The sequence below is a fragment of the Chaetodon auriga genome, chromosome 8 (genome assembly GCF_051107435.1).
Source record: "Chaetodon auriga isolate fChaAug3 chromosome 8, fChaAug3.hap1, whole genome shotgun sequence".
Taxonomy (NCBI): domain Eukaryota; kingdom Metazoa; phylum Chordata; class Actinopteri; order Chaetodontiformes; family Chaetodontidae; genus Chaetodon; species Chaetodon auriga.
Genome location: NC_135081.1, coordinates 17,559,469 through 17,585,731, shown reverse-complemented (window position 1 = coordinate 17,585,731; position 26,263 = coordinate 17,559,469). Strand labels below are relative to the sequence as shown.

The 26,263-nt window shown below is 42.6% G+C and overlaps 2 protein-coding genes across 6 annotated transcripts in view; both read right to left on the bottom strand.

Annotated features, from left to right (window-relative positions):
* The window catches only part of LOC143324947 (FH1/FH2 domain-containing protein 3-like), an 84,390-nt gene extending 63,361 nt beyond the window's left edge, over nucleotides 1-21,029 (bottom strand). For all 5 annotated transcript variants that reach the window (XM_076737760.1, XM_076737761.1, XM_076737762.1 and 2 more), the window contains exons 1-3: nucleotides 20,472-21,029; nucleotides 14,237-14,343; nucleotides 7,338-7,402 (exon numbers count right to left, since the gene is read on the bottom strand). In XM_076737760.1, the coding sequence (XP_076593875.1) occupies nucleotides 7,338-7,402; nucleotides 14,237-14,343; nucleotides 20,472-20,636 (337 nt within the window). In that variant the 5' untranslated portion in view covers nucleotides 20,637-21,029. The remainder of the gene's footprint in view (nucleotides 1-7,337; nucleotides 7,403-14,236; nucleotides 14,344-20,471) is intronic.
* Nucleotides 21,030-22,117: 1,088 nt separating this feature from the next.
* On the bottom strand, nucleotides 22,118-26,207 carry LOC143324951 (tubulin alpha-5 chain-like). Its single transcript, XM_076737772.1, has 3 exons — nucleotides 26,109-26,207; nucleotides 24,921-25,062; nucleotides 22,118-24,214 (listed from the first exon to the last, which is right to left on the bottom strand). Exons 2-3 carry the CDS (start codon nucleotides 24,947-24,949, stop codon nucleotides 24,001-24,003), a joined length of 243 nt encoding a protein of 80 aa, XP_076593887.1. The 5' UTR covers nucleotides 24,950-25,062; nucleotides 26,109-26,207; the 3' UTR covers nucleotides 22,118-24,000.
* Nucleotides 26,208-26,263: the final 56 nt, after the last annotated feature.

The window sequence follows — 26,263 nt, the reverse complement described above, 5'->3', positions numbered from 1 at the left end:
CACAATATGGTCAGCAACATCCATAATGACTCCACAGCTGCGTGTCATGCCTCCCCCTCTGGGTGCTTACACTGTTGTGAACCAGAACACGAGTGGACGGCTCTCAAATCATTAACACATCACCACGAAGCGCCACATACTTTCTGCCAAATGGCTCACAGTGAACATGCCTGAAGTTTCTGTTGGCCCCCAACCAATCCCCACAACACAATGTGACACGTGGGAGGCCACAGGTGTTCCAGAGCTACAGCACAGAGTCATGGAGCAATAAAAAAAAGGACACTGTTAATCTGTCTAATGCCATGGAATGAAAAAGCTACTGTTTACCTGATAAAACAGAAAGTCTGCAAGGTTCCTCTGACTGTATCATCATATGTGCATGAGAGGCTCGCAAGTCAGAGGGAGGAAGATGCAAAGGCAGAAAGAGGTGGAGGAGAAATGCACCCGCAGAGCAAGGAGGGCATAACACGTACGTAGCAAGGCAAGATTTTTCACAGAGGAAGATGAGGGATTCAGATGGCTTTGCAGAAATGTAAAAACATGTAGTGCTTAAATATTTTGTTGTGTCAGTCTCTCCACACAAGTCAATTCTTCTATCAAGAGTGACATTTTGAGTACAAGAGTTCAGTTTTCAATTTGGACATTATGCAAAAATGACTCGCTCTAAACTAAGGCCTAAACCGATCTTGTCAATATTTATTTTTCTAGCTGATGTCAGCTTAAAGGCTCAATCAATCTCTGCACATGGATGTGACAAAAATCCAATAAATCCCCCTTCAAAGTAAAACAGCAATGCCAAATGATTCAAAGCTAGCCAGCTGTGGCAACACTGCTTGATCCAAGGTGAGAGAAGAAATAACAAGGCTGTTTCATAGAACTCTGGATGAGTGACAGTTACTGTAACGACAAACAGAGAAAATATGAAATGTTTTGGTTCTGGGAAGCATTTCTCATATTCTCTTGATAGATGCAGAGAGGGAAAGAGACGTTCCCTTACAAAGACATTGACATCAAAGCTGAAGGAGAGAAAAGGAGCCAGCATGACATGTGAGGGAGGATGTGAGATGGAATTCCACGGCACACTAGGATTTGGCTGAAGGCCAGTGGGGTACTGAGTTATAGGTCAGGGTTTTTTTTTTTCTAGGAAATACTGGCACTCAAATTCTCTCTGCCCATATACTATAACCACAATCCCAGCTGAAACAATTAGTCAAACAAAACCAAAAATAATCAGCGACTATTTGGATAGATGATGTTTTCCAAGTTGCAAATTTCCGTAATGTAAGGATTTGCTGCTGTTCTTTTTTTTAATGTGTTAGTAGCTGAAAGTTTGGGGGTCATGAACTGTGAGCGGGACAAAACAAGAAGTCATGGCACATCATAAAATGTGATGGGCATTTTTCACCATTTACTGACATTTTAAAGACCAAACAATTATGCACTGAATCAGCTTAACAATCATCAGATTAACTCATAATGAAAATAATCATTAGTTGCAGCCCAAAACTGGTTCAATTAAAAGTAAGAGCATTTAAAGAACGTCACGCATGTGTTTTCCCAGTCAGGATACGGAGAGAGGGCAAACGCTGGCTGTGCAGAGGCACCTCAAACCTCAGCTCTAAAACATCATAGACCCTTGTGTAAATATACAATAAACAATTCTCTGCAGACATCAAATAAATGTTGGTTTGAGCAAAAACAAACTCAGATTCCTTCCAAATGTTCCTTCCTGCGAGCAGTCAGCTGTTTAAAGTCTGCGGCCAGTGAGGTTACACACCTGTCCACTTCAACAAGGACAGCTCCAGTCTCACAGCAGTGGTAAACCCCACAGTGGTCTGGTTCATATGGCAGCCACTCTTAGCGGTCCGACTCATATGTCGTGATGTGCCACTTTGAAAAACTATATTTTGTTATGAGCTGAGCGTAAGTTATACCAATTTTGAACCAAACATCTGATTTTTTTTGACAGGAGCTTGGCTGGCTGTCAGTGAAGTGAAGTGAGGGGAGGTGAGTAGAACGTCATTTACTACACTGAAGCTCCGTAACGAGGCTGTAAGAACCCTCGTTATCCACAGGAGCACAGTTCTGTCCCCTGGCCCGGCTGCATGCTCACCCTTCTCCCTCCATCCTGTAAACACAGCAAGGAAAAAACACTCCCCTCTTGGATGAAAACGTAGACAGCGCTCTTCATTTTGGACGGGTGAGGAGCAGTGCTGTGGGGCCTTACAACTGGAACCAGATGGCTTCTTAATACGTGCATGCCCTTTGCACGAGTGTGTGCATGTGAATGCGAGCGTACGAGTGTGCTTATACGAATTAATGTTATAGTAGTGTATAACACTTGTGCAGTATGGACGCAAATGTACAAAATAGCCAACAATTAGCCCTAATCCTACCCAAAAATGGAAAATGTTGCATTTTAGCTGTGAGGGATAAAATGGGGGGAAACGTTGTCCTGCACGGTTGCCCATAAATGAAGCATTAACCTAATCCATGTTGTTATCTCTCTGCATGGGGCTGTTGGGCTCACAGCCAAACAAAGAGCATAGAAAAACTGAGCGGGAGAAAGTGTGAGATGAATGATACCATCACACCTTCCTGATCGAGTTTTGCTATCAGCTGTGATTTGAAAAGAAAAACCTTCCCCGCTCGCTCCTCTTCCTGAGATGTTTGCTGCTTCAGATTTCTCCTCTTTGGCACGGTGTTGTTTAGGTTGGCCATCTGGGGTGACTGTAAGTCCGTGATCCCATTTTGGAGTCTGTTTGTGGGAAGTCAAGGAGATGAGAGACCAAGCCATTTGATCTTCCTGTGTCTCTCATGGGTGCCACGTGATACGTATGCGTTCAATTATTCCTCGCTTGCTTAGCACCCGCCAGTCACAGGAACATGACTAGATATGTGATTTGGCTGCTTTAATGTGATTCTGAAGGGTGATGCTGTACTGAGGGTCCTCAGTATGTGATCCAATCCAAAAGTTGAGTTGTTGCAGAGCTATAATACAGATATTATCAACCAGATAAGAATGTCAAACAAATATATGAATATGTGTGTAACATTATCCCTGAATCCATCTGACCTGATGCAGAGAACTGCACATGAGTCATGACGTGGGGTATAATTGAGTCTCTTGGCTCTTAACAAAATGATAGCAGACATTTTGAGGTGATCTTTTTTAATAGGCAGGTTAACTACTGGAATTGTTTTTTATGTGTTCCCAAAACTGCAGATGACTTAGTGCAGATCTGGCAGAGCGTATGGAAAAGACAGGCAGTGTGGTTGGAGCACCAGCATAACCCACAGGTGATCTTATCGTCTTAAGTCAAAGCGCCGACATCCCCCCCCCCCCCACACACACACATTAATTACACATTAAATTAGACAAACAAACACTGAGCAGCCCATACTTAACGGCGCGTATATCCCTACAACTGTGCTGTTAGCTGCCAGGAAGTCATCCTCCAACGTTTGCAGAGGGATAATCGTAGAGAATTTACTGCTCATCGTCTTCCATCTTAACAACCACAGAGTTTTCAGCTGTCAACCTGATGATCAAAACTACCAATTTGACAAAATTATAGCGTGAAAAAAAACACAAGTCAACAGTGGTCACAATGAATCATGCACTGAGTCCGGATTATAAGAGGTTGTAAAACACAAGGCAGATAATCCACTAAGAATGTGTCACCTCTGATTACAGCTGTCACTGCTCAGCTGGGATCAATGTGTCGACAGATGAACCTGCTCTTAAAGGGGAACACCGACACATTTCAGCCGTCAAACGCATGATTTTTACATTCGCGAATAATAACGACTTGCTGTAAACAAAAAGTTTGTACCACCCACCGATCTGTGATGTGTGAGCGGGCTCCATCTAAAATCATTTGCAAGAGTATGACTGTGCCAGAGTTCAAGATGATTTTCTGGGGATCAAGGAGAATTTTCTGGATTGCACTCGATAGATTCACCACATCAGATGTTCGCCCTGCATTGCGCAAATGTCATTAATTGGCAGAAGTCCGGCTTCTGACTGTACATCTGCATGAACTCAAGAGAAGCTTGTTTGGAGTCTTTACTTTGCAAGAGCTGCTGCTGATTACAAAACATATGTGACATTTGTTAATTCTTTACTTGGTATCCCCCCATTTAAACATTCTGCTGCCCACACTAAAGTCTCACTCCCGGTCTTCAAATTCTCCTTACCATCACATCACAGCAACCCGGGCAAATCTCAGAAACAAAATGACACATAACGACAGGACCTGCTGTCCTAGACGACATTAAAACACAAGACTGCTTTAATCAGACCCTCGCTACCACATCTAGTCCACCAACAACAATAGCAGCCCAACAATTTAAACAGGCTGTGGCCAAATGCTAACACGCAGAAAGGGGCGAGTTGAGTTTTTTCTAATTTACAGGCTGTTGTGCTGGTCAAACAAATATAAACCACAATCAAATCATCACCATTAATGGTTACTTAATGACAAAAACATGCATTCTGAAGTCATTTTCTTGTCTCTCCACATGAGGATTAATGTGCACATCAACTTACTGCATAAAACGTATACATGCCTTGATCTAGTGGCACCCATGTATTACATCAATAGCAATCACATCTATCATGTGAGAGCACTGAATCCAGCCACCGAGCACCAAGAAGGCTCATGCTGGAAGCCAGTGTGTGCCTCCTGAACACCTTCAATGTTAATGTGAGCCATTAGGACTTCATCTGTTGTTACATTTAGTGGTTATAAAACAGGTCAAGCTAATGAGGCTACACCCAGAGACAAACTTTTGTGTGGTGCCTGATAGGCGCTTTCAGTAGACAAAGAGCCTGGACTGCTTCACTGCATGATTACAACAAATCACTGTGCCAGAGGTGGACCAGTAAAAAGCAGTTTAATAAACCATCAACTCTTTGGGTGAGCACTTTCCTTCCTCTGCTTACTCTGATGCATAGATTTCCGCCTGGCCCCTGCACAACCATATGTATGTGAGAGCTAATGACTATGATTAGGGAAGCCTGGATTACATCTCACTGTGGTTCATGACACGTGGACACACATACACATGAACAAAACCAGCCCTGTGATGTGTAAATTTGGAGAAACACAAAAAACAAGAAACAAAGTTATGTATGGCTTAATTAAAACTTACAATACATACACTGGGTTTTCCACAAAACAGTGCTGAAAGACGCCGATTACATACATGATTGTAACCAACTCATCACTGGTGCTAATGGAGGGGGCCTCAGGGATAAACAAGTTATTTTGACGATGTAGGCTGACTTAGCAGCCAATCTTACGTGAGGATACCTTCAAAAAGATTTGATGTAACAGCACGGGTAATGTTGATCAGGATCAAGCTAACACAAGATTGGTGCTATTAGGTCAAGCTTGTTGGACTTACACAAAGATTTCCAGACATTTACAAAAATCACCATGTTAAAGCCACACTGATGCCTCTGTACATTTTGTGCTGGCTATTCTCCAAAGGCCATTTAGTGTAAAAGAGTGCAGCTTTTTTTCATTGCATCCCTCATTATAGAAAGACAAAAGAGGGTGCAAACAAAAAAAATAATCACTGACAGTAAGGGGGCTCCTCTCTGGGGACATGTTGGTCTTTATGAAGTGACAGCAGGGCAACGCTCAATCCCTTAATACAGAGCAAGTGCACAGCCTAAAGAATACCATGCCATTTGTCTCTGGAAGACTAACGAATTATCTCCTGCGTGGAGCAGGAAAATCACCCAGTAATTCTGCACTCGTGGGGTACGAGGTAAGCCCTCTAGTCAGATGAAATTAGGCTCAAATGTCTGGACAAGTTACAGTAACAGTGACCACCTCACCTAGAGGAAATAAATCAGCTAGCCACGCAGGCAGTCACTGAGGGAGGCTAGAGAAGGGCAACAGGTGGCTGTCAACTTAAAGAGAAAGAGGGTCATCATCCACTTAGAGAAGAGCAGCACGTCTGTCTGCCACTCCCCAGGCTCCACTAAGCTAAGCCACGCACCAGCAGGAGGAGAGAAAAAGGTAAAGCCAGTTCAGCGTAGAGTGTGGACAAGGCTCAGCCAAATATTCACAAGTTGAGCCATGTTCAGCATGTGACCTGTGACATCAGGAAAAGACTGGGAATGTCTTCTATCCAGTGTTATAAAATCATTATTCACAATTGGAATTTAGCAATGTTTGAAAAGTCTGCCTGTACAACATTTGATAGGTTTACTGTTATCAGTTACATGATTACGGTGTGAAGAGCATCAAAGAGAAATCGACATGCGCAAACTAGGCCTCATCAAGAACAAACTGTCTCATTTCGCTCATGTCTCACCAGTAGTTTAATGAGCTGTCATGACAGAACGCTAAGTAAAATAAATCCACTGGAGAGTCCATATCTTTGCGTTACACCTCATGCATCAGCAGGTACAATAATAACCAGAGACGACTGTCCGAGATAGTTCTCAGATCATAGTGACTTCACTTGAATGAAAAATGTCTGGGCCTTTGGTTTACTTCTACTGCATTAGAGGAAAAAAAAGGACCAAATTCTGACAATTTACAGCCTAATAGCTTTTCCAGGCATTGGGTTATTTTTACACGTGAAGCCTGCAGAGGAGGCACCCTGTGTGAGAATGTGTGCTTCTCCACGTTCTGCTACTGACAACCACAGTGCTCTTTGTACAGACCCTACAAGTCACTGGCAAATTACTTTACAAGGGCTTGTGTATTCATTTCTTACGTGCGTTTAACACGGTAGCAAAACAATTAACACCTATTTATCGGTCACATCTTGCCAGAAAGATGCGGAAAAAGTAAGCCTCTAACAGGAATTTAAGCCAAAATCTACACTGTAGTTAGTAAAAGTTCAGGCGGTTAACATCCTCAGTTTAATCAAAAGCCAAACTCAGATAAGAACATTCTGTGAGTGTGTGTGTTTCCACGCATGCCACGTGCATGTATGTTTGCATATGTTTTCACTCAGCTCTTTGTGCTAGTTCCCTCACATTACTCAAAGACACCAGGAGGCCCAATAAAACAAAGTGACAGAACACAGTAACTCCAAAAACATAAAATGTTCTCCGTCTCTGCTCCGCGCCAGCGCTCTGTTTTTCACAGCGCTGTTGAAATGCTATTAATTCTCGCTCAAATTAAGATTCTAGGCTGCTTCCCAAAACTGCCACCGTGCAAGTTCAACGCGGACCTCAATAAAATAATCCACTGGTAATGGATGTGATTAAGGCTCATACCTCACCGGTGATATAGACCGAAGAAGACAAATTGACCATGATAAAGTGAGACGTGACAGTTTAGATTACAGGACAGAATATTACCCACCGATGCAGGCATGAACTCTGACGGAGAGCTGCGTTCGAAGAATAATGCTGTGTTTCTTGCCTCTCCTGTGAAGAAAAAAAAAAGGAGAAAAAGAGAAATGTTACTTGGACATTAAGCCATGCATGGTCATTTAAATTTGTGTGTGTATGTGTGTTTTGGTCTGTGTGTATATATCACACACACACACACACACACACACACACACACACACTTATATCAAGATAAAGAAACAGAATGTCTGTCTGAATCTAGGGCAGCCATCAATATGCCAGGGGCAGGCAGGCAAGTGCTGACAAGAAAATACAGCTGAGGAGCTACTGTGCAAAGCTGCAAAATGATCTTCCAGCTAAATTCTTTTCCAACAAATGATACCATTCAGTCTCATCCAAACCCTTCAATATGTGAAGTTTGAACACAGCAGGGAAGGGGGGGGGGTCTCCAAAGGTAAAAATGAGGGATGGGAGCAGCTCAGAGGTCACCTCCGCCCCCTGTGTTAATGGAGATATGCCAAGACACGATCACCATCCTGTCAACTGCTTACAATGCCTGAATGACAATCCAAAACAAAAATGACAACAATGCCACCCAATTCTATTCAAACGTGAAAGTGAATGCGAGAGCGGTTTAGTTTGTAGTCAGACACAAGATCATTTGGCTACTTGGAAGCCTGCTCTCTTATATGCATACAGAGATCGATGTCAAATTTGCCTTTTTAAAGGATATGACTGACATTATTCTGTGTTTTTCTTCTTCTAGTGTCAACAAATCCCATTAAAAGACCCAAACCGACAATGCGCTGGGTCCCTACCCTGTCTGTGGCACTCAGCCACAAGCTCAATCATTACTGAAAATGTAAACCTTTAAAGGCTCACTAATTTCCTTAAACAGGTGGGCGCTGTAGATTTCACTCCTGTTAAAGTCTAACAGGATTAAATGGAGAATTTCTAGACAAGAGTTTTCAGCCGTGGACAGTAACAATGATACATGCAATAATAAATATGTGCGAAGTTACTGGGTATTTATGTCAGTAGGAAAGCGTGTGTGGGGCTGACTAAAAATAGACTACATCGCCAATAATGGATATCTACGGCAGAAATAAAGCATATCTGGCTTCCGCTACAGAGTCAATACTTGTTGGTGGAGTTGTTGATGAGTGGCAAGAAAAATATAGAATATGCTAATATAATATATGCCTCCCAAATGTAAACTTACCTGTAACAATATAAGAAAAAAAAGACTCATGTCTACAACCCTGATTCCAAAAAAGTTGGGACGCTCCAGGATGCAATAATTTGAAAACAAACTGTGTTTACTGGTTTTACGAAGTGTCCCTGAGCTCATGTACTAATATCCTTTATACAATCATGTGTTCACAAAGTGCTTGTGAACGGCTGAGCCTTTCCAGGATGCCCTTTTCATACCCACAGCTTTCCCAGAAATGTGTTGCTGCATCAAGTCCAGAACGAGCATATATTTAAAAAAAAGAAAAAATCTATGATATTGATGAGGTAAAATAAATATTTTGTCTTTGTACAGTTTTGAGTTGAGTCAAAAAGGTTTAGTAAATTATCACATTCTGTTTTATTTATGTTTTACACAGCATTCCAACTTGTTGGAAGGTTGGTTGTTGCAATGTCTCAATTAATTTGACGAATTTTGGTGGTGGGGGCCACTCTCTTTGGATCACAGATTGTGTCTTTAACCTCCCAGCTAGCTAAGAAGCATACAAACCAACCCAGCAGACACAACTGTAGACAAGAGCACAGCAGGTAGAGTTGCTCAACAACCCCCCTCCTAATTCGGCTCTCTGACAAATGGGCTTTTATGCCGCCTGCACAAAGGCTGTGTGATTGTTCAGACAGGCGCAGTGCCAGCAACAGACTGTCGCTGTTAGTGACAGTCAGGCAGCAGTAGGTCTGACAGAGAGAGAAAAAGTCCATCAGCACAGAAGGCAGTTCATACTGCTGCCTCACCATCCAACCAATGAGCAGCATTACTGCTCCACACATCCAGACAGACAGACATACTGACATCTTTCCTGCCCCAACCAGTTAGTTGGAGACTGCACTGACATGCACACAAGCAGATTACATGGCAGGGGAAGTCTGAATATGCTCACTGTTTATTAAATTTAATATCCAGCAGCAAGCAGAGGCGACACAGCAGTAACATCTGTCAACATGGACCTTAACTGGTGAGATGAGATGGCAAACAGGAACTTAATCCTCTACGATGCTGTTGAGGCAAATGGGTAACCAGAGCCGTTTTGTCACGAATGTCTGCTTTCTCTCTGCTTGGCTGCAACAGTATCCCTGTGCTTAACCAAGACCTGAGGCTACATAGGCCAACGTGCTCATTATCAAATTAAACAAATGTGCATGGAATATAAGTGAGGTTTTCAGACCCCCCTTCAACAATTAAACATGAAAATTGGACACTCCCACAGACAATGCTGCAGGCCTGTGAAGGAAGGAGCCCAGAGTTCCAGAGATAATCGGAGGTATAAAGAATGTGAGCCAAATAACAAATTGGCTACATGTTGGGTTATAATACCTTTTGGTCTAGTGTTCCTCTGTGCCAGGATGTTCTGGTTTCTTGCACTGGTGGTACTGTATAATCAACTTAGCCAAGCTCCTATTAAATCTGATTCATCATGTACAACATCATCTCAGCTTCTGAAATACCTTTGTTGCTCTCATTTGAACAACCATGACTATTTCAAATAATCTCATGAAATGAATAAACTTACCCAAAACAATTACTCCTTACTTTAGGTTTTATTTCCTGACCATTACCCAAGGCAACTGGTCATAATTAGATGGGTTTTATAGAAGATGAATGGAAACATATGGCCATTTGATTCATTCTGTACATGAAGAGAAGCAGTACGCTATAAATCTTTAAGCCTGATATTCATCATCATCACTTTGCCCATCAAACGTTACAAAACGGAATGCAGCTGCGGAAACATAACAGCTATACCTGCCAATTAGATACCCCGCCTTATTTTCTTCTCTTTTTGTCTCCATTACCCCGTCATTGCTCTGCTGTACGGGGCCCTCATAAAGCTCGGTCTTAATCCTAATACCCTGAGCAGCAGCAACTGGACAAGTGGATGCCTGCCAGCTCCATGCTCTCTGGCTTTATCTACGGGAGCATTATTGGCCCTGTTTATAAAACAGCACAAAATGTGTACCCACGGAAAGTGAGCACACACACTTGGGCTACAGTAAAGCTAGTGCTTTTCCTCGAAGACCAATTAATGCCAGACCAGAAGGCCCCACAGAGATCTACTGACTCAGCACTTCTTGGTGAACACCCCTGCTCCTGCATTGGTGGCTACAGAGAGACCTGCAGAGGATGAGGGATACGGAGGCTGGAGAATCAGCCTGGGAGACTATGTACAGGGCCCATTTCCCTCAGAGGGACTGCCTCAGTAATCACTGACCTGGTCTCACACACACACACAGAACAATCACCGAGCTGTTCTATTCTATTCTGTTAATAATACCCATAAACTGCTCTGCAAACACAGAGGGGACAACTGGTGTTTTATGTCTCTCCTTGAAGTTCAAGCCGTACCATGTTTGACAATTCCTCTGGTTCTTTTCAAATGTGCATTTTCTCCTCAAATGAAAATCTCGTGTGCTTGCGAGCGTCGGCGAAACAATGTCCAAGTCGGTCAGAAAAAAATGAAAATAATGAAAGTGGAGCTGTCCTAAGAGAGATGAAAGGATATGATGAGAAACTCTGAATAGCTGAGGCCTACAGTGCAAGAAGAGTTGGATTTTGAAATGCCTGACTTCTAACTGGTTGTCGAGCACATCAAAAACACTCAATAAAACCAGAAAAGGCATATTCAGCACAACAATTGTTAGCTTTCAGATGTGCTTTATATGCACCAGGGCAGTGAAATGCTAAGACGTGTCTTCTTCTGTGCTGTTCTTCTCAGCTACACATTTCACATGCTGAATCCATTATGGCGTCAATAACACCACTTCATGTTATCTTCTAAAGACAAGCCAGGGAATATATCCTTGAGGACTTACAACTTTACTAATCATCTGCCAATCAATGTCATATATTTGGGCAAAAAAACATCAAGCCCAACACATAACTCCACTCAATACAACATTTTTCCAACATCAAACCCAAGTTCCCCTTAAAACTCTGCAACAGGCTCGCTCTCTTCAATCCATGTAATCCACAAAAATACTCAAGGGCTATAAATGTCTGTAAGCACATGTCAGGACATCTGATCCTAACTACGTCCACCATACTCCATCTCGGCCCCAGGGCTACAAATGCAGGAAATTGTGTGTATGGGGTCAATCAATCTATCATAGCTACAAACCTAAATGACACACTGACTACCTAAAACTGTGCAGATATGTTTCAGCACATGTCTGGGCTATATGGTCACTTTATAACTTGAAGTGAGACTGTATTAGGGATGGGACAGGGGAGTTATGAGTCACAATCTCCTATAGCTGAGTTTCAAAGACGGTGTGGAAGTGATTATGGCCCTTAAGCTCCCATGACATGGATATCTCCTGGCTCTGCAGCGCTCTGTCAGAGGATCATTCTTTAATCTGTTTGTAAAGACACTAGGTATGACACAGGCGCCTCAGGAATGTAACCTGTCATTAATATCAATTACAGATGGATTCGATGGCCAATGATCAGTAGGTTCAGGAACTCAGGAAGTGTATGAATATGGTCCAATTTTCTTTCCAAAGGTAGGTGGGCTGGGCTTAAAGGAAAAATAATGACAGCACAATTTGGTTTTCAGCTTGAGTTCGTGCAGTGCTGTTACTTTCACATCAACTTGTAAACTTCCAAAGGGGAAAAAAAAATAATAAAACAACACCTGAGAAATACTCCAGTTCCTCTCTGTAGGTGAAAAGATTTAGAGTTGGAGACTGCTGTTGACAGATCTTATGCAGTAAAAGGAGGGTGAAAACAAAAATAATATGGAACAAGTAAAGGTGAAATGCCTCGTCAGACCTTTTATTAGCTCAATAATCATCAAATCAACGACGCCGAGCAGTGGGGGATGCAATCACGGGCACATCAGCACCATAAAAAGCCAGGGAGCAGAACTGCCCTACTTTTCCAAAATAATTGGCTAACCACCTTCACCCCCAGCCTCCTCAGACAACACTGTGTGGGTTTAATGACACACATCCATACCAGCCTGTGCCAGCTGGCACTGCACGGGTCCTGGCAGCCTCGGCCTTTGACGAGAGAAGAAGTGGACCACTTTAACCTCACAGCTCTCAATAGCCTCCCATAAGCTCCTAGCAATTTCAGAGGGAACTGGGAAAGGACAGCCATCTCAGCGTCCAGTAGAAACACCAAGCCAGAGAGCAGCTTATGAATTCCAAGTTAGACAAATAAATCCATACATGTTTGTGGTCCAGCCGACCAGGAACCCCCGTGCCAACCTTTGGTTTGTGATCATCTAAAGTGGGCGGCATATGAGCGATATATCAACATACTCCACAGTACATGAGAAAACATATGGAGTCAATAAAGTAACTGGCCAAAGACCGTGGATGAAACAGAAATGAAACTAACACAATTTTAAACCTCTTCTTCATCCAGGTCTAAAGTTATGTCAAGACAGAACCTCCCTGAACTACATATTACAGGAAAACTACGCAGCTAAATTAGAAGCTGACGGTTGTATGGTGGTGGGTGTACAATTGTTGTTTGGCCACTTCTAATGAGGGCACTGAGGTAACATTCAACAGAGATGAGGGTGATTACTCCTGAGACGTGTCTACACCTCATAAGTGGTTTATATGACATCACTGCTGCCACTCAGCCAGGTATTTTAAGGGACATGAATGGATGAATGCCATGGAAACTCTGAGACATTTAGTCTGTTACTAAAAATGGCACTAATACCACCACAGATCTGATAAAATAAATCAACTACACTTGCTAACTTTCATACCATGTGACAAATATGATTTAGCAACGCGTTCCACTTATTCATCAGCTAACAAAATGACATCCTGAGCTAATGAGAGATCTAGTGGCTGGTTCACACAGGAATTAGTGAAGCTAATAATACTGATATTCCATTAAACTTCTTTTTCCTCCAGAATACCAAAGTGCTGAAAGACTTCTGAAATTGAGAGTCCCTCAGGTGGGGCAAAGCCCGTCCCCTCAGCTCTTTGACAGACCCAACCACCTCCTGAGAGCAGCTTTTGAGCAGGGGAGCTCAATCAGCTGAGGCCCGGAAAAGGGATTATTTCCCTAATTCATCCTGGACTGACATGGGTATCATTATGATTCAAATCACTCTAATAGAATCAAATTAGGCAAGCAGGATATTAATACGTATCCCCGTACTCAAAGATTTAAATACGGTATCTTTTCCCTCTTATCTCCTAAATTTTTACGTGGACCTCTCTGGAAATACAGTAATCACATTGTGCCGATTATATCTGACTGCTAAAGCAGAGACATGTGTGTGTTTTTAAAAGTCAGATTGTTGTAATCAAAAAGTCAGTGACTCTTGAATGGAGTATTTTTATTTCTGGTTCATAACAATTAATTTGACCACAACAACCTCAATAATCTATTCCTGAGCAATCAAAACCTGGCAAGTAATGTACATACGTAGATTAACCTGCTAGGCAGTGCCAGTCCCTCTTGTGTTTTCAATCTGAGCTGCTCTGGCACAAGTCCCAGCTGCACCTTTTGAAGTGCAAAGAATATATGACCACCTTTTTATAGAGGTACCTATATGTATTTCAGTTTTCAACTTTAGAGCAGTAACGCAGAATGTTTTTCATTTCAGCACATTGTGCAATTGCTTGCTTTCGAAGTTTGGTGATGGTGAAGGAAAAGCTAAGAGGGGTAGACAGAGGCGATCGTTATCTTACCCTCCTTCCTCCTGAAATCCCTCCAGCTCATCTTTCTGCTCTGCCAGGGTGGACTCCAAGTCCAGGTAGCTTCCATTATGGGACAGCTGAAGGGCACAGTCGTCAGGCTGGATGGGAAGGAGACACAAACATTGATTTGCCATCAAGACACTGAGGATCATGTCATTTTCACTTTACACATGTAAAGAATGCCAAACATTAGGTAAGCAGATGTTTATGTTCAGTTGATGCTGGGAGCAAAAGGCCTGCTGCACCGCATACTACTCCAATCTGATCAGATCAGAGCCTGCATATCAGCTGAACAAGGTAAAAACAGGCTGATTTGCAGACTCAGACATCCTGTTATAACCGTGACCATGAAAGATATCAAAACTAGGCAACCTTTCCAAAGCAGTGAGGAAGTTATCTAGGAGCTTCAATGTTTTTTAAAAAAGGCTGAGCTCTTGAGAGGCTTGCAACAACAATACTATTTGTTGTGTGAGGCAAAAAAACAATCTTATTATCAGAAGGGGTCGTATGCAAAACATGACTTTATTGTTTTAATGGGTCAGCGCACAAATGTATGGGGTATGTCTAGTCTGAAGCATCCTGTAGAAAGTTAGTTTTATCAGCTCCTGTCAGCGCTCTGCAATGACAAGCAGGGCAAGGTTGAGAGAAGTCATGCAGATTCGGAGCAGCTTGGCAGTCTGGTGCCTCTTATCTCGCTGCTCTCCCTGTCTGATAAACCATCATCACACAAGATGATGTTGCAGAGGGGGCATGATTTGTCTGGTCTTGAATGGCTGTCATCAGCTCACTGTGGTCAAGGAGGTGAGGAATGAGAGCGTCTGTTCACTTGTCTGGGTGACCTCCAAATTGGAGATATTAACCTATTTATATTCAGAGCCTGTCAGCTCCACAGGGCAGCGGCTCCAACAGCGAAGCAGACGACAGGAAAACAAATACCATTGCAGGAGGGCAAACATAAAGTTTATGAGGAGACAGTGACACTGCTCTACTCCACCAACAGTACGGGTGTCTGAAACAGCAACATACTGAACAGCCCACAGTTATACAGAACTCAGTACATTTGTCTTCTCTTGTCACTTTTCTCTCTTAAAAGAAGAGAAATGCATGTAAACATGTATGTAACATGCAAAGCCATGTGTTTTTTAAATCAGACCCGTTATTGCAAGATCTGATGCAGATCAATTTCCTCTCCCATATGACAGTAACTTAATTGAATATGAAGGAAAAAGGCTGGGAAAGACATTATGGTTGTGACGGCTTTGATCTGTTGGGCCACTCTGTTTGTATTACTGCACTACAGCACTCAAGCACTGTGTCATATTTGAGAGCTGAAACAAAACATGTGGTTGGTTAGGATAACTCTCGCTCTTTCTCCGGCTCTCTCTCTCTGACTCTGAGCCGTCTTGTTTGCTTTCCAAGCATGGTGAAACAAGAGATTATTGATAATATTATAGTTGTAGAGATTATAGGGCTGAACATCTTCATTTTGAGAGGATACAAGAGATGAGGGAAAGCAAAAGAAGGCCAACGCAGTAAACGTACAGCTAAAACGTTAATCGCTCAGGAAATCCTGGTGTTTCTCACACAAGACTTCGGTGATGATCTTACACGAAGGCAGACTGAGAGGTAGAACGGGACAGAGAGAAGTGGAGGCGGGAAGAAGACAAACAAACAAACAAAACTATGCTGTACACAAGCAGAGGGAAGAAACTGCAGGACAGATGCTGGACGGACAGGAAATCCAGGAATAAAGGTCAGTGTTTGGCCTGCTATTTTTATGGCTATGGACTGACATGCATTTAAAAATGATGGGTGTGACATTAACATGAAATGCAGCCTACAGGAGAAGACACACTAAATCGTACATGCTGCCGGCGGCTGGACCCTAGGTAACCTGTGATGTACTGAACCAAAACAAGGACAAGTTGGGCTTTTACTGAATGTCTGTTTTTACCCACCAGGGGTCTCCCTAATGTCTAAATCACAAAATATCACCATCACAAGTCCACAGTGGTTTTCTTCAGGTCTTAAATGTTAATGGATTCATTTGTTTATCAGTATATTAATGTATTGTTCACTTGCTTGTTGTTGGCTGTTTTCATTTGGTCATATCTCTGTTGTTAATCAGTACTAGCTGTGAGATGTTGCGCCTGCCAGTGGTGTTTTGTCATCTCAATCATCTGGAACCATTCACATTTAAAAAAAACACTTGAGTTTTCCAGTGGCCATTCTTTAGTTTAGTTCTGTTTGTTCCAAATAAAATGATGTTCCTGCTTACAAGGAGAACATACATATACATATATCTACCAGAGGATAATTTGTAAACGTAAAAGCTGTCATGAACTTGGTACAAATGCTGTCCCTTAAAAAAAAAGAAAAAGAAAATCTGATTTAATATAATAGTTCAGTGCCATATTCTAGTTTTTCTTTCCCTCTCTTTACATTTGTAGTTCTTTAAATTCTACTTAAAGTCCTGTTGAAGTTCTTGGATTGGATAAAAGGGCAAAATAAAATTGTTTGTTCTCTTTCAGCTTTACGCTCTGTATCACAACCTGAAATAGACAAAACATTGGGCTGAATTTGCAGCAGTAACCAGTAATTAGCTAACTGTGGGACAGAGAAATGCATTTCCCCACACAAGGTTTTGACTCGCAGACCATAAGTGAAAAAGCAGAAAAGTCAAAGTGAGCGACTCGAGTCTGGCATTAATCAGTCCCCATCTCTACATCCATCTACTCATCCATGTATCCAAGCATTCATAACAGAGTCACTTGAGGTTCTCATTATATAATCAACCTGGATTACTGGCCACAGGTCTTGCCGTGTATAACCATGCCAGGTTGATGCACATAAATGGCCCTTAATCCAGGAACACTGGTACCAGATTATCAGCAGTAGAGGCTTCTTTAGCTGTCCCCCGCCCAGGACTTGAACCTACAGTGGCCCTGCAATGGCCAAGTCCAGAGAAGGAACCACAAGCGCTCTGCTCACACTGAGGTCTGGCCTCTCCCTTCAACCACCATACTGTGGTCCACTGACCAGGGAGGCAGTTAAGGCAGAGGGGACTAAAAATAAACACCATGCAATTTCCAATTAAAAACTGCTACCTCACTCCAAATGTCTTTGTATTCCACAGGGGGAAAGACATCTGGAATGAAATAGCATATATTGTGTGCAAGTTGTATGCTAACCCTGTGACAGCCAACCTTACACATTTCTTGTCTTAAAACTTCAACAAACTCTGAATCAAACAAGAGGAATTACAGTAAGCCACTTAAAAAGCTCACAGTTTGTTTGATAAAGGTGAGGATGGGATTTGTGGTTTCTCTCCGAAGGCAAGTGATTTAAAACACATTAAAACGCACTTGATGGATGAAAGAGGAACCACAACAGTAATCTCACATTTCTGTCGAGCATGCAGAGGATGGGTCTGTCCACAGATGCTGCATTCTTCTGAAAGGAGCCCTCTGCTGATACAAGCTTTCAAAATGCACAGGCCGGCAAAACCTCAACTCTGCATAACAATGTGTAAAAGAATTCAAAGGAGCTTTGACAGGCATGAAGGAGGAACCTGTACTTTACAGCATTTAACATAACTTCTCATTATGGGACTCTGTAATTTCTTTGGGAGAAAAAAAATGCAGGAAAACAACCGGCCCAAAAATTGGAATTGGTAAAGTGAGAGTCCATTCTCCAAGACTTAGCCACATTTTCCCTCCCTTGAATTCTGCTTTGCAATCTGATGCCAGGCCTCAAGGCCACCAGGCCACAAACTACAAAACACTGACAGAGAAGAAAGCATGGGAAGGACTATTGATCTGTTGATTTGTGTTGACATCACCAGCAGATTTGGAAGAACCCCAGCAGTTTCTGAACAACACTTTGTCATCTGACAAGATGCATTCATCACCAAAATCACACGGCTGACTCAGGTATTGCCCAGTAATACTCTCCATCCACAGAAGTAACACAAAAGCTGGTTTATAGATGAGATACTGCAGGTATACATGGTATGGATTAATATTGCTGACTTTAACACAAAGAACTGATCAGCCTTCAGGATGTTCACTGCTACTGCAATAACACCACATTACGCACTGCATCAGGATACATGGTGGCATGGCATTTTCCAACTTCAAAGTGTGTCTGCTGTCCTGACGAAGCTGCTGTTGCTACACAACAAGTATTTTTTGTTTGAATCCTTGTTGCTATAAAAAATAAACCCTGCACATAATGGCTTTTGATGTTCGAACCTTACAAAACAGTTACTTCTGAGGTCTCACAGCATAGCCGAAGTGTCATCCCACGTCCAACCCAATCCAACACACACATTTAAACAACAGTCGCGCACACACGTACAGTGTTGAGACTGCGGGCTGAAACTGACAGGAACAGCCCAGAGACAGCATATGCTAGCTGTTTCGACTCCCTCGGCACCATGTGTTTGCAGGATGCTATTTATACCAGATTGACCTGCACCATAGAGACGGAGCTCAAAGACAACAGGTTTGCTGTCTAAGGTATTTGCAGGGTCACGCCAATGTCACTTCTTCAAAATTTTGAGGGCGTGAATCAGAGAACTCGACCTCAAATGCGGTGAGTCGTGTCATCTACCTGTTAGTTTTCACGAAGAGCACAAGGGCTGCTAACCACATATGTGAGCAAATCTCACAAACCAGGCACTGCAGAGTCTACCACTGCGACTCCTTCTCTGTCTAGTTTGCGGTCCAGCCGGCCTGCTGCTAAACTGAGACCAGTCAACAGCGCAGGGTACATCATCTCTTTTGTTTGTGTTTTTAATTCTGCTCGCTTCCCTCTCCTCTCTCAAACAGGGGAAAGCGTTCCCATCCCATCCTGCTGGTCAGACCGAGTGGGCTGCAGAATGAGAGCCAGGCTTGCGGTGATCCGCAGCATCCTGAGGCTTCCGTGACTTATCTTAGCAGCTCTACTCAAACAAGATGGAGTACAACTGATCTGACAGAATGAAGAAAGACCCTAATTAACTTTATATTTATGCGACTTCCCAACCAGACTGAGATGAATGCCGAATAAAAGACTTGACTTCAGATGCAATGGCCCCTGTGTTTGAACGTGAAGGTCAGGAGATGAGGCGTTATGAAAGTGTGATTGCATGCACACAGTCTGATCAGCATACAGGCAAAAATATAAATGATATAAAAGGTAAAAAAGTTTATAAAAGTAGATAATGAGCTTCAGGTTTACAATATTTGTCACTGGCTTTCTTCACGAAACTTAAAACAGGGCAATTATACCATACCAAATTGGACCATTTAGTTATTTTGAGCTGCTTAAAACTGGCTGTGCAGCTGTGGATTTTGGGAAGGCCAACTTTTGCAACCAAAACAATGTGTACTGTTTCACCTCCACAAATAGTTCAGTTATGACTGAAGACCAACGTGACGCTGCTGACCAAACACAACAATACAGAGGTACAGCAAAAATGCAAAAGAACAAAAAGAGCTCTGTTTAGATACACATGGATCCAGAAGTGGGGTTGAGATCAGTTGCAAATTCGAATCCCCAGATTTAGGACAATCCGGGTCAACGACTGACCAACTGGGCATTTGACCTCACCAAAGAGTGGTTTCCTACACAGACTCCAAGCCTGCCCATTCATAATACCACACATGCAAAGCAGGCTCTGTTTCCATGAAGGACTTTTTTTTCATCTCCTTCATAGTTAAAACAAGATGAGCCCAACTGAAAGTTGAAGGAAGGTTAAATTGTTAAGAAAAGACAGTCAGCATTAATACACCACCATTGTGTTTTCTTCTTTTTGTTCCTTTTCTCTTAAAAAACTCTCCCCAAGACTAGACAATGAATATTAAGAGAAGCAGGTTAAACTGAGGGAAATTATTGTTGTGGTTGAAGTAAACATTAACAGATGACTGCCTCCCCTCACCCAAATAATGGGTGTCTACTCCACCCCAATACCACCTAAAGCCACCAAATGTTCCACCATGTCAGATCATAAACCTATCTGACACCGTGCCTGAAATAACTGATTGAATGCATGTTTACGCTCCATCAGCATCACAGATCAGCTTCAAGTCACTGGCACAGTCAATGGTCCATTAGGTTTGTTTGGTAGTAACCCCATCAACATGCTCGAGCTAATCATTAATTTAGCATTTTGTAGCTGTTATCTTTTCACTGAGCTCATTTAAAGAAATGTGATCAAGAGCTGAGAAAGTATCCCACATACCTTCTGTGGAGCTTTCAGCTGCCTGTGGACTCCAGCAATCTGATTGATCAGAGGAATATCTTCTCTGAAAGTGTACAGAGGTGGTCTGGTGGGCTCGGGGAAATTGGTGCTGTTAAATGGATCAGTATCATCTAAGAACTGTACCCTGCATACAAACGTAGCCATGATGTATCCATGCAAGGCGATTTGAGATGATGAAAAGAGCGGATGCGACAACGCAGCCTCTGACAGACGGGCAGCCCCCCGGGCAGCGAACTACCGGCAGGTCCTCTGCAGTAGCAAAATCCTGCACCCTCTGTTATCCTTGGACCTTCTCCATTCCCTTCACGCAGCGCAGATGACTCAGGACAGTGCACCCAACAGTCCAGAAGTAAAGATCCAGGGTGCCTCGTTGAGAGATACAGCCAGTCAGAGCGGTGTGCAACTGAGCGGGGCGGCGGTATCCAAGGGCATTGCGGGCGTTTGAGGTGCTGAGGCACACTGCGGACGGGACTGCTACACTTGGCGCCTGGTCTGTGGGAGCGATGCGAAGCGGATCCCTCCTCAAGCACTAACTCTGCCAGGGGACGCAGCGGCCAGACCTCAGCCGGCCGACACAGCTCATATTACAATTGCAATGGCGACGTCCTGTGGCGAATATGAGAAGTGCACGAAATTCTACACCGGTAAAATAAGATGTAGAAGAAATCTACTTGATAGTGATGATAAGGATGAAAATAAAATTAAAATAAAATTTAAAAAAAGGCATAAAACCACACTATAAAATATTAATTCTAGGTAAAAATAGAGTAGAATAAGAATAAAAATGTGAAGAAGTCTATGAAAACGAAGCTCTGAAAGAACTCTTCGTCTCTGATGTCTGTGGTCCTCCTCTACAGATACTGACTCACAGGGCTTGATTACACCAAAATTCATGGACATCATCAAAAATGATGTAATATTAAAGCACCATATGCACCAATTACATTCAACTATTTAATCTCATTTTGAATCTACCCAGATGGACGTGCTGAGGATGAGAATGCACATTCTGTCCCAGAAGTGATGCAGTGGCTGCCTGGACAGTCACACAGCCCCTACTCCTCTCAGAGAGAGGAACTGTTAAGATCAGTCCGCTTCGACCACACGATTTGTTATCCATTAGTTAGCACGTGCACACACACCATGACTTTTCCCACTGCACACTGTGTGAATTACTGTGAATTTAAGGAGAATATGACAGCAATCAAATGTGGTGCAGGCTTTTACAGGATCTGAAAATGTCTTAAAGGGTAGCTGCATTACCTAAAATGTTGTTAGTGTAAAATTACAGCATAAAAGAATTCAAAACGTTGACCACTTTTGTTGTGCAGTGTTAAAACTTAAGACCACATTTACACGTTCGTGTCCTCTTAATGTTAATGTATATTTAACGGTCAGAATTTGTCTTTTGCCATTGATTCCTAATTACCAACACAACCCTGAGATCCAGATGAATCTGATGCTTCATGAGATGATTAATGGGTGAGGAAACAAGAAAAATTAAGACCTGCTACACAAGTTTGTATTATTTTAGGAGTTTTCTATGGTCTTTAATATTTTTGTGAAAATTTGGGTTTCATTTCTTTGGTGTCAAACGGTTATTTAAAGGAGACTAAGGCAAAGTTGTAGTTAGTTGTATTTTATTGATTGATCATCTTAATCTGCCAAGTAAACAGTACCTCTAACTGTCAGATAAACATAGTGAAGTGAAAAGTACAGTATGTCCCTCATAAATATAATGCAGTGCATAGTAGCATAAAATCCCAATACTGAGATACCGCTAGTGGTGGAAAGTAACTAAGTACGTTTACTCAAGTATTGCACTTCAGAGTGAAACCTGACCAGTTTCTATTTGGCTGAATGTCAGCTAGCAGCGAAATACACAATACAAAGAACTGCTCAACCCTTACTCAAAGTACATTTAAAATGAACTACAGTATATTTCACTCTTAGCTTTGCAGACTTTTTCAGTAATACTTTATGAAACAGCAAGAAAGTAACAATACCTCTAATTTCCTGTACTTTTTTCTACCACAGCGCTCATACTGTATAGATCAAGTTGTTCAATGAATGTGTCCTGTAGAAAACAGTGTGCAGGGACATGGGATGAGGTAACAGCTGCATAACTTTCCCGTGATGCCAACAATTGAATAGAAAGTGCAAAACATATCAGTATTACAGTACAAAAGTGTGAAGATGCAATTTTATAGGCAGTTATTTTGTAAATTCATAGGAATTGAAAACTCGTGACTGCTCTTGATTCTACTGTTTGCAAAAAGAAGTGCAATTGTATAAAATCTTATGAGAAAATGACCATACTCATTTATAACCTGTGTAAACATTTTCCTTTTGAGTTTCAGGTATCAATCGCTAGTTCAAAGTCTTCAATTCAAAGTATGATGTTCGTTTTGTAAATGATGGTATCATGTAGAGTAAAATAGCAGGATACGCTTGTAATCATGTTTGGTTTCTCATAATGATAAAATAGTTTATGAAAATGAGTTCATTGTCTCATAATGATGAGCCAGAGGTGATAATCATGAGAAAACATACTAGAACTTTTATTTGGTGAATGCATTACATGCAGACTTACCACACCTAATATATCTCTGTTATTACACATTCAGGTGCTTCATTGGCATCGATCCCAAAGAGGAACAAAGGCAGTGGTGTCCAAGAAGCAACTGTTGATCTCTATGTGGCTGTCGGTATAAAAAAAAAAAAAACCTCATGGACTCTGAGTGGGGCTTTAGGCCACAACACATCGCCACACTTGACCTCACTTTCACAAGTTGTGTTATTTCAAGGTAACAAGTCTCAATTTTATGGTCTGTTAAGTTCAGAAAAGTCAGAAAAGAAGCAAGTTACTTCACTTGCTTTCTATTGCATGTGATCAGAACTCAGGAAAGATGCACACTGAAGGCAGGGTGTACTAAGTATGATATGCAAGGTGTATACAAATTGTTGAGAGTCTGCTTCCCGTGGATAGTATTTTACAATAATTGTATTATTTGAAGTGCATTGAATGTTGTTTTTATGGATCGTGTTTTTTGTGTTCTGCAAAAATAGTATTTCAAAAGTGGCCTTTTTTGCTTTCAGCTGACGCAGACAAGTTGAAGCGCTCGGCTCTCTTCTGTCGTCTCTGCTCAGCAAAAGGTGAAACTTTACATCAGAGCACATGCCGCTGCCAGGGGTGTTGCTCCTGCTGATGAATACATGCACACGTGAATGAATCTCATGTGTAGTATTACAGTGTTTCCTGGTTTTACACCGTCACACCACTGAAAGTATTACTGTGTCGAGAGGCTCCTGCTGGACATGTGTGTAACATCCTGTTTGAGTGTGTTTTTGAGAGCTCAAATACCGTTTCCACATGTGACAGAGATCTTTGTATGAATGTATTATTAGTGAATGCAAAAACATGTCATACGTGTTAGTGGGACGCTCGATGTCGAGGTTCCTACAGCAGATATCGAACATGGCCTTGCTGTCCATCATGAAGGTGCAGTCAGAGTGCTCCAGGGTGGTGTGGGTGGGTAAGGATGGGGTTGTAGGGTTCCACCACAGCAGTGGACACCTGTGGAGCTGGGCAGATGGAGAACCCCAGCTTGGGCTTCCTGCTGTATTCCCCAGACTGACACTCCATTCCCAGGGAGGTGAAACCAGAGTCAGTGCTACCTCCAAGGCTGTTGAAAATCAGGAAGGCCAGTGCACTGATCAGCCTGAGGACAGAGAGAGAGAGCAGTTTGGCCTGAACCTGGGCATTTAAGGCTTTACTCCAGAGGAGTGGTCTGTCAGGCAGGAAGTGGAGAGTCAGCAGGAATCCAGAGAAGAGAGAGGACGGAGGATGAGAGAGGCATCTACTCTTATGGACACCAGGAGTTCAGATGGGAGTTTGATCCACCTGAAGGGCTGAACCCTGAAGACATCACTGCTACCTGGCTCCAGACAAGAAGCTCCACATCCAATTAAACTAAAATAAACTGTGAATATTTCAAGACGCACAGTCTTACAGACGCCAGCCACAAAAGGATCAGTCTTGATGTTACTTCTCTGGTAGGTAGGATGAATCTGAAAATTTACACACTTGAGCATTTTTAATCAAGCTAATGTTTGAGAACGTGTGTAGAGATTTTAGGTTGAGTGACAACAATCAGTACTGATACTGGAGTAATTTCACTCGTGTCAACACAGAGGTTTTATTGCCCTCCTGTGGTTGAAACAGTGTCTGTTTCTTCACACTTGGAGTCCAGTAACAAGTGCAGCATGAAAACATTGCTGTTAACAATAAACATAAGGCAGTTTGAAATGAGCACAGTAAAAGGCACAGAGGTAAGGAAGAACAACATGCATGGGTGATTTGTAGTGGTTCAAATATGTAGGGAGCATAAAATAGCATCAGTAAACTCACTGCCTGTGCACACATACCTGCTGTGCAGGTTGATTACAGCGTCCATGCTGTCCTCTGGTGCCAGACACAGAACCAGGGTGCCTTTCTCGTACTTCTTGTCTATGCAGAGACAGCCAAAGCCTGGCAGGAACACCACCCGAGGAACAACGTAATACAGACCTGTGGTGAGGTAAATCAATACACTTGGATACTCTGTTGCATGGGCTCATTTAACCATGAATAAACTTTGATGATCTAACTTTACTGATTCATACATCAGTGCTCTCTCCTTTGTTCTTTATATGTGTGTGTTTCAGAGCACACATGGGTTCGACTTCAACCTTCACCGCTCCAGGTTCAGAGAGATTGGTCCCTCGTATGTTGAAAGGAAGCAGATCACTGCTGAACACTTCGCTGAGCAGTCAAAACAAGTCCAACCTTTGACCTCTCGCCCCCACCACAGAGGTCAGACTCAGACCTCAGCATCTGCGTACAGCCTAAAAGCCGAGATCATCCGGTTGCGATCTGAGGTGATGCCTAAAAGTTCTATTTTATTTTTCATTTACAAGTGCTATAGTGGCGGCTGGTGATTAAATTTTTTGGGAAGGGGCAGGAGGGCCTGGGGAAGGCCTTCAAGGTGGTGGTCAGAGCTTCTTCCAGGAATGCTGCGTTCACTCAACAAAGCGGTCACCCTGCAGTAAGGTGGCACTGATGAGGTGGTCAGTGAATGAGAAGCGTTCCCTGGTACAGTCATCAGGAAGGATGACAGCAAGACGATCTTTTAATGCTGCAGCGATGGACTCAGCTGTTGCTGACTGCAGAGGAATGAATTCAGAAAATCTTTCCAGCACATCACGCTTGTCATCAGGGTACCGCAGCACAAGCACAAGCTGGGTCTGTGTGCCAATATCCATTGTCTCATCTGCCTGTTCTGGGTGTAGCCACACTGGTTCAACAAAGTAAAGGCCACGACTCTTGCTGATGTCTTCTGTAATTTTATTTGCTGCGCTCTCTCATCAGCAGACACCATGAAAACGGCAAGAAAATAAAACACGTAGAGACATCTCTCTGCCTTCTCAAAATCTCTGAAACTAATGTCCATTGAAGAGCAACATGTCAACACAGCCGAAATTATAATGAAATCAGATGCAATTACTCACATATCACGTTGACCATGAGGGTATATCAGTAAACTCACGAAAATATAAGAAATTAAAGATAATTACCGTGTGCGCCTCTTGAACCATGTGCAGAACGAAGTCTTTGCTGAGCTCTCTGCAGACATGCCTCCCCTCCACATCCACGCTGGCCTTTTGGCTTTTTCCCACAACACCACGGTTCTGGTCATGTGACCCATAACTTCCTGGATACACACAAACAT

What these genes read in the sequence shown, in the direction of transcription:
- LOC143324951 (XM_076737772.1), bottom strand. Translation starts at nt 24,949, where the DNA reads ATGGACGCTGTAATCAACCTGCACAGCAG. An exon ending in GTAATCAACCTGCACAGCAG is followed by an intron (nt 24,215 to 24,920) that starts GTATGTGTGCAC and finishes CTCTGTCCTCAG; the next exon opens with GCTGATCAGTGCACTGGCCT.